This window comes from Oncorhynchus clarkii, unplaced genomic scaffold (genome assembly GCF_045791955.1).
Source record: "Oncorhynchus clarkii lewisi isolate Uvic-CL-2024 unplaced genomic scaffold, UVic_Ocla_1.0 unplaced_contig_8727_pilon_pilon, whole genome shotgun sequence".
Classification (NCBI taxonomy): Eukaryota; Metazoa; Chordata; class Actinopteri; order Salmoniformes; family Salmonidae; genus Oncorhynchus; species Oncorhynchus clarkii.
In genome coordinates, this window is record NW_027261046.1 from 189,655 (window position 1) to 199,421 (window position 9,767).

The 9,767-nt window shown below is 45.2% G+C and overlaps 1 protein-coding gene across 2 annotated transcripts; it reads right to left on the reverse strand.

The window, feature by feature from the left end:
* Positions 1-2,290: 2,290 nt before the first annotated feature.
* On the reverse strand, positions 2,291-4,485 carry LOC139403934 (beta-1,3-galactosyltransferase 1-like). Of its 2 annotated transcripts, none has more exons than XM_071147141.1 (2): positions 3,882-4,485; positions 2,291-3,579 (listed from the first exon to the last, which is right to left on the reverse strand). In XM_071147141.1, exons 1-2 carry the CDS (start codon positions 3,962-3,964, stop codon positions 2,535-2,537), a joined length of 1,128 nt encoding a protein of 375 aa, XP_071003242.1. In that variant the 5' UTR covers positions 3,965-4,485; the 3' UTR covers positions 2,291-2,534. The 2 variants fall into 2 exon arrangements, with proteins under 2 accessions (XP_071003242.1, XP_071003241.1); XM_071147140.1 differs by having other exon boundaries at positions 2,291-3,582.
* Between the last annotated feature and the right edge of the window lie 5,282 nt (positions 4,486-9,767).

Below are 9,767 nucleotides of genomic sequence, written 5' to 3' on the forward strand. Positions count from 1 at the left end.
CTCATACAAAGCTACTTGACTTGGGGCCCCTGAGTGGCGCAGCGGTTTAAGGCACTGCATCTTAGTGCTTGAGGCGTCACTACAGACACCCTGGTTTGATTCCAGGCAGTATAACATCCGGCCGTGATTGGGAGTCCGATAGGGCGGCGCACAATTGGCCCAGTGTCATCTGGGTCTGTTCGGTGTAGGCCGTCGTTGTAAATAACAATAGGTTTCTTTACTGAATTGCCTAGTTAAATTTAAAAAATAAAAACTTGTGACTTTGGTGACAGTGCTTGGCCCCAAATGACACCCTTCATCCTGGTCTATTGACTCTACAGCCAAAGCCTTCACAGATCCCCTTCACTTATTTCCATCACTAACTGATACAGATCTGATATCAAATCAAATCAAATTTATTTATATAGCCCTTCGTACATCAGCTGATATCTCAAAGTGCTGTACAGAAACCCAGCCTAAAACCCCAAACAGCAAGCAATGCAGGTGTAGAAGCACGGTATATATTTGATCACTCTGTTGTCACAGATCATTTTCCTGCGGAGCAGGAAATGCCCATTTTAGTGGTTTAAACAGGCTTCTGAAGTTTGTCATTTCCGGTTTAACATTTCAAACTTGATTTTTCCCTCACGAAAACTATATCTACCCCTACAACAACCAAAAAAGTTATCATCTACATTTCCTGTTGCTCCAGTATTCTGTTTCCTGTTGTGAGAAGCTGGGTCAAATGAACCTGTTACAGTTTGCTCTGGGAAAAGGGGCAAAGCTGATGATTAAGTGCAGTGCAGCGGCTGTGTTTAGACTTTTCACCATCACATCAGCTCTGAAAGAGATGTGATTGGTCAAATGAACAATTAGTGGGAATAAAGATCAGAATTGGGCTGCCTGTCTAAACACTGCCAACTAGTCTCTATTATGATAAACCTGTTTAACTTGTTCTGGGTTTCTGCTGCTTCAGTGTAGTGCACACATTCACCACAGACAGACCCAACCCATTGCATCCATTTCTTAGTCCTGTCCAGTCCATCACCATGTCCACGTTAGACAGATAACTGCTGCTCTCAGTCTTTGTTTAAAAAAAAGCCTTAGGAATCAAAAACCGGTGTAGCAAGGTGTCGGTTCAGAGAAAAACAACATTTTCCCAAAGGACGTAGCGTGAAGAACCTGGTCATTCAGGGTGTTAATGTTCTTCACCAAGGTATACAGTGCCTTTGGAATGTGTTCAGACCCTTAACTCTGTACTTTGTTGATGCACCGTTGGCAGTGATTACAGCCTTGAGTCTTCTTGGGTATGACGCAACAAGCTTGGCACACCTGTATTTGGGGAGTTTATCTTATTCTTCTCTACAGAGCCTCTCAAGCTCTGTCAGGTTGGATGGGGAGCGTTGCTGCACAGCTATTTTTTGATCTATCAAGAAATGTTTGATCGGGTTCAAGTCTGGGCTCTGGCTGGGCCAGTCAAGGACATTCAGAGACTTGTCCCGAAGCCCCTCCTGCATTGTCTTGGCTGGGTGCTTAGGGTCGTTGTCCTGTTGGAAGGTGAACCGTAAGCCCAGTCTGAGGGCCTGAGTGCTCTGGAGCAGGTTTTCATCAATGATCTCTCTGTACTTTGCTCCGTTCATCTTTGCCTCAATCATGACCAGTCTCCCAGTCACTGGCATTGAAAAAACTTCCCCACAGCATACCATAAAGGCCTGATTGGTGGAGTGCTGCAGAGATCATTGTCATTCCACAGAGGAACTCTAGAGCTCTGTCAGAATGACCATTGCGTTCTTGGTCACCTCCCTGACCAAGGACCTTCTCCACCGATTACTCAGTTTGGCTTGGCGGCCAGCTCTAGGAAGAGTCTTGGTGGTTCCAAACTTCTTCTATTTAAGAATGAAGGAGGACTCTGTGTTCTTGGGGACCTTCAATTCTGCAGAAGTGTTTTGGTACCCTTCCCCTGATCTGTGCCTCGATACAATCCTGTCTCTGAGCTCGGACAATTCGACCTCATGGCTTGGTTTTTGCTCTGACATGCACTGTCAGGTGTGTGCCTTTCCAAATCATGTCCAATCAATTGAATTTACCACAGGTGGACTCCAATCAAGTTGTAAAAACATCTCAAGGATGATCAATGGAAACAAGATGCACCTGAGCTCAATTTTGAGTCTCATAGCAATTTTGTAAATTTGCCAACATTTCAAAAATGCTGTTTTTGCTTTGTCATTATGGGGTATTGTGATGTCATGATGGGGTATTGTGATGTCATTATGGGGTATTGTGATGTCATGATGGGGTATTGTGATGTCATTATGGGGTATTGTGTGAGGCTACTGAGGTTTTTTAAATTCATTTAACCCATTTTAGAATAAGTCTGTAACATAACAAAATGTGTAAAAAGTCAAGGGGTCTGAATACTTTCCAAATGCACAGTATATCCTTTTCCCATCCCCTGGAGGTGTCGCCATCATTGTTTTTTGTTTGTTAGTTAGTTAGTGTATGAACAAACAACGAGGAAGTGATTGGTACATCAGTCAGTCTGTTACTGTATGAGATCAGCAGGGAGGACCAGGTTTGTGTAGGTCTGTCCATGCGTTGACCTGGTGAGTGATACTGTGTGTGGTGGTGGCTATCAGCCGTGAGTAGGTGCAGCGGTCATAAGCCACAGGGAAAACCTGGAAGAGGTTTCCACTGGGGGGGTCAGTAGGCCGGATGCCCAGGTGTCTCATACACAGTCCCAGATACACATCCTCTATGTAGACGGCTTTAACATGCCTGGACGCCTCCACCAGCTTCCTGGGGAGGTCTAAGGTGAAGACATAGCCCAGGCCCAGAGCATAAGGTGGATATACTGGTTCAGGAAACACCTCCTTTGGAAGGTACCATTTCGAGTTACGGTCTCTTAGAACAGCGGCCCATTGAGCCACTAGTCCAGTCTGGTAGTTTTGCTTTGGAGCGTGAAGCAGCATGTTGACCAAGGTGTTCACGTTGAGGAACATGTCTGAGTCGATCTTCATGGCGTAGGAGGCGTTGGGGCAGCGAGAGCTCAGCCACTCCATCATCACCATGGTCTTGATGGTCAGGTTTTTGTAGCTGTCTATGAAGTTGCTCTGCAGCAGATCCTGGTGCTCTTTGCTCTCCTGCAGCACCTTCTCCTGGAGCTGCTCTGTCTCCTCTCCACTGGGCAGTCCCAGCAGGAAGAACAGACTAACCTCTTTGCCCAGTACCCGCCTCTCACTGCCCCAAGTCCTGCGGACGGCCTCACGAGCCTCCCTGTTATAGGGCGCCACTGGCACCATCAGAACCAGGAAGGGGTTCTGCTCCCGGCATTTCTCTGGCTCATCCAGGATGAAGGAGTACTCATGTGGGTATTGTACATGGTACGGTCCTCGGGACACGTACGGGGGAGGGGCGGCCAGAATCGCAACTGACATGTTTGCTGCTGGCTTGGTTGTTGAAGGTGAGATCCGTTCTTTGAGGTCAACTTCCAGGATGACCACAGTCATCATCACGACCAGGAACAGAAACAGGCCAAGGCAGCTACACCAGCGTCTCTTTTTGAGCTGTGTTTTGTCCGCCCCCTTCTGGCCATCATCAGTACTGCTGAAACACAAGGTTGAGAAAAATACATCTCCTGTCAGTGTCTGACCACTGTTTCTCTAATTGATTCATTACTCCTTACGTTGGTTTAAATTCACAATGGAAGTTAATATATTTTACAGTTAGTAAGATATAAGATGTTTTTTCTTTTTACATATGAACTATGTTCACTTCATCGTACTATATACAATCAATCAACATCATGCACTAGATTTTATTTGAATGTTCGATTTTTAGAAGAGAAGTCCCCCCCCCACCCCTCCCTCCCCCCCCCCCCCCCCCCCTCTCCCTCTGTGGCTCACCATTGTTTAGCGATGAGGGGCTGGGCATCATGGGCGTCAGGTGGGGGGCGCTGGGTCCAGAAGTTGTGGCAGACCCCCATCATGCATTTGGGTAAGATTGTATCAAAGAGGGTGTATAGAAGTCTGACAGAGATAAGTTACTCTAACAACCTGAGGCTCAGAATGTCAGCTCTCTGAATGTCAATGACTATGTTTTTTTTTTTAAAGGGGCTTTATTACGTTTTAGGTAAATAAAGACGCCGTTTACCGTTGTCCATTTACGTTGGTCACCGTTCCAGGCTCTGCTTTAGGGGTAGTTCTCCCATAAACACCAATTGCGATAGTAGCTGGGTCTGTTCTGCTTATTTTGTTGACTTCAAACGAACCAGGAAAAAGAGCCAGTGAGATTTATCACTTTCTCTTCCGTCTCTGACGGTTGATTGGCAGTGGGTGGAGCATCGGTGGGAGGGCTGCTGTCTGACTTCATGGGTCTCAGCATGTCAGTAGCACAGCTGCTTTCTCTGTGGTTTCCTGTGTTGTTGGCATCACTCTCATGGCAACCGTTTTCCTTCTGTCAGTGATGTGTCATGAAGTGTTACAAACAGAAAATAAGTCTGACTTTTAAGACCTTGAACCAAATATCAACAATAGTACTTATCACTGTGTCAATGTCAACATTTACAACCACCTATTATCACCTGTGTGTGTCTGAGAGAGAGAAAGAGATCACGGAAGGGTTCTGGGATATAATATCTTTTAACTTCTGTCATGAAGACGTACATATTATGATTTCAGAAATATTAGCAATCTTACTTTTCTGCTATTTTAAGAACAAAATCTGTTAGAAGTCTTCCAATACATTGCCTGTAGTCGTTTTAATATTTTTTCCACTAAACCAACGTTGAACCAGTTTGTTTGTCCTGTACGCTGCTCAAATGTACCGTTTACATACACCTTAGCCAAAAACATTTTAAACTCCGTTTTTCACAATTCCTGACATTTAATGCTAGTAAAAATTATATAAACTATATAGGACACTATTTTTTACCAGAGACTATATATATATATATATATATATATATATATATTTGTATTACTTGTTTTATTTCACCTTTATTTAACCAGGTAGACCAGGTCACCTTTATTTAACCAGGTAGACCAGATCACCTTTATTTAACCAGGTAGACCAGGTCACCTTTATTTAACCAGGTAGGCCAGTTGAGAACAAGTTCTCATTTGCAACTGCGACCTGGCCAAGATAAAGCAAAGCAGTGTGACAGACAGTTACACATGGAGTAAACAATAAACAAGACAATAACACAAACAAGTCAATGACACAGTAGAAAAAAGTCTATATACAGTGTGTGCAAAAGGCATGAGATAGGAACGAATAATTACAATTTAGCAGATTAACACTGGAGTGATACATTTTTATTTTATTTTATTTTTTTCACCTTTATTTAACCAGGTAGGCAAGTTGAGAACAAGTTCTCATTTACAATTGCGACCTGGCCAAGATAAAGCAAAGCAGTTCGACACATACAACGACACAGAGTTACACATGGAGTAAAACAAACATACAGTCAATAATACAGTATAAACAAGTCTAAATACGATGTGAGCAAATGAGGTGAGATAAGGGAGGTAAAGGCAAAAAGGCCATGGTGGCAAAGTAAATACAATATAGCAAGTAAAACACTGGAATGGTAGATTTGCAATGGGAGAATGTGCAAAGTAGAAATAAAAATAATGGGGTGCAAAGGAGCAAAATAAATAAATACAGTAGGGGATGAGGTAGTTGTTTGGGCTAAATTGTAGATGGGCTATGTACAGGTGCAGTAATCTGTGAGCTGCTCTGACAGCTGGTGCTTAAAGCTAGTGAGGGAGATAAGTGTTTCCAGTTTCAGAGATTTTTGTAGTTCGTTCCAGTCATTGGCAGCAGAGAACTGGAAGGAGAGGCGGCCAAAGAAATAATTGGTTTTGGGGGTGACTAGAGAGATATACCTGCTGGAGCATGTGCTACAGGTGGGAGATGCAATGGTGACCAGCGAGCTGAGATAAGGGGGGACTTTACCTAGCAGGGTCTTGTAGATGACATGGAGCCAGTGGGTTTGGCGACGAGTATGAAGCGAGGGCCAGCCAACGAGAGCGTACAGGTCGCAATGGTGGGTAGTATATGGGGCTTTGGTGACAAAACGGATTGCACTGTGATAGACTGCATCCAATTTGTTGAGTAGGGTATTGGAGGCTATTTTGTAAATGACATCGCCAAAGTCGAGGATTGGTAGGATGGTCAGTTTTACAAGGGTATGTTTGGCAGCATGAGTGAAGGATGCTTTGTTGCGAAATAGGAAGCCAATTCTAGATTTAACTTTGGATTGGAGATGTTTGATATGGGTCTGGAAGGAGAGTTTACAGTCTAACCAGACACCTAAGTATTTGTAGTTGTCCACGTATTCTAAGTCAGAGCCGTCCAGAGTAGTAATGTTGGACAGGCGGGTAGGTACAGGTAGCGATCGGTTGAAGAGCATGCATTTAGTTTTACTTGTATTTAAGAGCAATTGGAGGCCACGGAAGGAGAGTTGTATGGCATTGAAGCTTGCCTGGAGGGTTGTTAACACAGTGTCCAAAGAAGGGCCAGAAGTATACAGAATGGTGTCGTCTGCGTAGAGGTGGATCAGAGACTCACCAGCAGCAAGAGCGACCTCATTGATGTATACAGAGAAGAGAGTCGGTCCAAGAATTGAACCCTGTGGCACCCCCATAGAGACTGCCAGAGGTCCGGACAGCAGACCCTCCGATTTGACACACTGAACTCTATCAGAGAAGTAGTTGGTGAACCAGGCGAGGCAATCATTTGAGAAACCAAGGCTGTCGAGTCTGCCGATGAGGATGTGGTGATTGACAGAGTCGAAAGCCTTGGCCAGCTCAATGAATACGGCTGCACAGTAATGTTTCTTATCGATGGCGGTTAAGATATCATTTAGGACCTTGAGCGTGGCTGAGGTGCACCCATGACCAGCTCTGAAACCAGATAGCAGAGAAGGTATGGTGAGATTCGAAATGGTCGGTAATCTGTTTGTTGACTTGGCTTTCGAAGACCTTAGAAAGGCATGGTAGGATAGATATAGGTCTGTAGCAGTTTGGGTCAAGAGTGTCACCCCCTTTGAAGAGGGGGATGACCGCAGCTGCTTTCCAATCTTTGGGAATCTCAGACGACACGAAAGAGAGGTTGAACAGGCTAGTAATAGGGGTGGCAACAATTTTGGCAGATAATTTTAGAAAGAAAGGGTCCAGATTGTCTAGCCCGGCTGATTTGTAGGGGTCCAGATTTTGCAGCTCATTCAGAACATCAGCTGAGCAGATTTGGGAGAAGGAGAAATGGGGAAGGCTTGGGCGAGTTGTTGTGGGGGGTGCAGTGCTGTTGACCGGGGTAGGAGTAGCCAGGTGGAAAGCATGGCCAGCTGTAGAAAAATGCTTATTGAAATTCTCAATTATGGTGGATTTATCAGTGGTGACAGTGTTTCCTATCTTCAGTGCAGTGGGCAGCTGGGAGGAGGTGTTCTTATTCTCCATGGACTTTACAGTGTCCCAGAACTTTTTTGAGTTAGTGTTGCAGGAAGCAAATTTCTGCTTGAAAAAGCTAGCCTTGGCTTTTCTAACTGCCTGTGTATAATGGTTTCTAGCTTCCCTGAACAGCTGCATATCACGGGGGCTGTTCGATGCTAATGCAGAACGCCATAGGATGTTTTTGTGTTGGTTAAGGGCAGTCAGGTCTGGGGAGAACCAAGGGCTATATCTGTTCCTGGTTCTAAATTTCTTGAATGGGGCATGTTTATTTAAGATGGTTAGGAAGGCATTTAAAAAAAAATATCCAGGCATCCTCTACTGACGGGATGAGATCAATATCCTTCCAGGATACCCCGGCCAGGTCGATTAGAAAGGCCTGCTCGCTGAAGTGTTTCAGGGAGCGTTTTACAGTGATGAGTGGAGGTCGTTTGACCGCTGACCCATTACGGATGCAGGCAATGAGGCAGTGATCGCTGAGATCTTGGTTGAAAACAGCAGAGGTGTATTTAGAGGGCAAGTTGGTTAGGATGATATCTATGAGGGTGTCCGTGTTTAAGGCTTTGGGGAGGTACCTGGTAGGTTCATTGATAATTTGTGTGAGGTTGAGGGCATCAAGTTTAGATTGTAGGATGGCTGGGGTGTTAAGCATGTTCCAGTTTAGGTCGCCTAGCAGCACAAGCTCTGAAGATAGATGGGGGGCAATCAGTTCACATATGGTGTCCAGAGCACAGCTGGGGGCAGAGGGTGGTCTATAGCAGGCGGCAACAGTGAGAGACTTGTTTTTAGAGAGGTGGATTTTTAAAAGTAGAAGTTCAAATTGTTTGGGTACAGACCTGGATAGTAGGACAGAACTCTGCAGGCTATCTTTGCAGTAGATTGCAACACCGCCCCCTTTGGCAGTTCTATCTTGTCTGAAAATGTTGTAGTTTGGAATTAAAATGTCTGAATTTTTGGTGGTCTTCCTAAGCCAGGATTCAGACACAGCTAGAACATCCGGGTTGGCAGAGTGTGCTAAAGCAGTGAATAGAACAAACTTAGGGAGGAGGCTTCTAATGTTAACATGCATGAAACCAAGGCTATTACGGTTACAGAAGTCGTCAAAAGAGAGCGCCTGGGGAATAGGAGTGAAGCTAGGCACTGCAGGGCCTGGATTAACCTCTACATCGCCAGAGGAACAGAGTAGGAGTAGAATAAGGGTGCGGCTAAAAGCAATAAGAATTGGTTGTTTAGAACGTCTGGAACAGAGAGTAAAAGGAGGTTTCTGGGGGCGATAAAATAGCATCAAGGTATAATGTACAGACAAAGGTAAGGTAGGATGTGAATACAGTGGAGGTAAACCTAGGTATTGAGTGATGAAGAGAGAGATATTGTCTGTAGAAACATCATTGAAACCAGGAGATGTCATTGCATGTGTGGGTGGTGGAACTAATAGGTTGGATAAGGTATAATGAGCAGGACTAGAGGCTCTACAGTGAAATAAGCCAATTAACACTAACCAGAACAGCAATGGACAAGGCATATTGACATTAAGGAGAGGCATGCTTAGTCGAGTGATCAAAAGGGTCCAGTGAGTGGAGAGGTTGGTTGGGGGTCACGGCGATTTAGACAGCTAAATCGGTAGCAAGCTAGCATAGGAGCAAGCTAGCATAGAATGGAGGTCTGTTATTAGCCAACTCTTGCGTTCCGTCAGTAGATTAGTGGGTTTCCGTGTGGTAGAGGGGATTAATCCAAATCACACAACAACAACAAAAATAAAAACAATAGATATAGTTATAGAGGCCCAAGAAGAAAAATAAATAAATAAAAATAAAAATTGTCCGATTGTCTATTCAGATAGCAGCCGATGAGATAGCCAACGGCTAGCAGGCCGCAGATGGGCGCCCAGGCAACGTTGCGCCGGAGGAGCCAGCCGGACAATTCCCTCGGGTAGATAACGTCGGCAGTCCAACTGTGAAGGCCCGGTGGGGCTCCGCGTAGGCAGCAAAACGGGTCCGGATAGGTGACTGCAGCCCAGGAGTGATTGATAGAACTCTTCAGCTGGCTAGCTCCGGAACAATTGATGTTAGCTCCGGAATCGACGAAAGCCGATAGTCACACGGATAGCAGCTAGCTAGCTGTGAGATCCAGGTATGGATGTCCAGAGCCAGCGGCCGAAATCCGGTATGTTCCGTTCCGAGCCGCGCTGCGCTGCACCGCGCCGTACAAAACTGGCGATAGATTCGAGCCAAAGGACAGCCAATGACCACAAACCGTGGTTAGCTGAGTACTAACGATTAGCCAGTAAATAAGCTAACTAGCTTCTGAACCAGCTTCAGAGTAGCTTCTGGACCAGCTTCT

What these genes read in the sequence shown, in the direction of transcription:
- LOC139403934 (XM_071147140.1), bottom strand. Translation starts at nt 3,964, where the DNA reads ATGATGGGGGTCTGCCACAACTTCTGGACCCAGCGCCCCCCACCTGAC. An exon ending in CCCCTCATCGCTAAACAATG is followed by an intron (nt 3,583 to 3,881) that starts GTGAGCCACAGA and finishes CTTGTGTTTCAG; the next exon opens with CAGTACTGATGATGGCCAGA.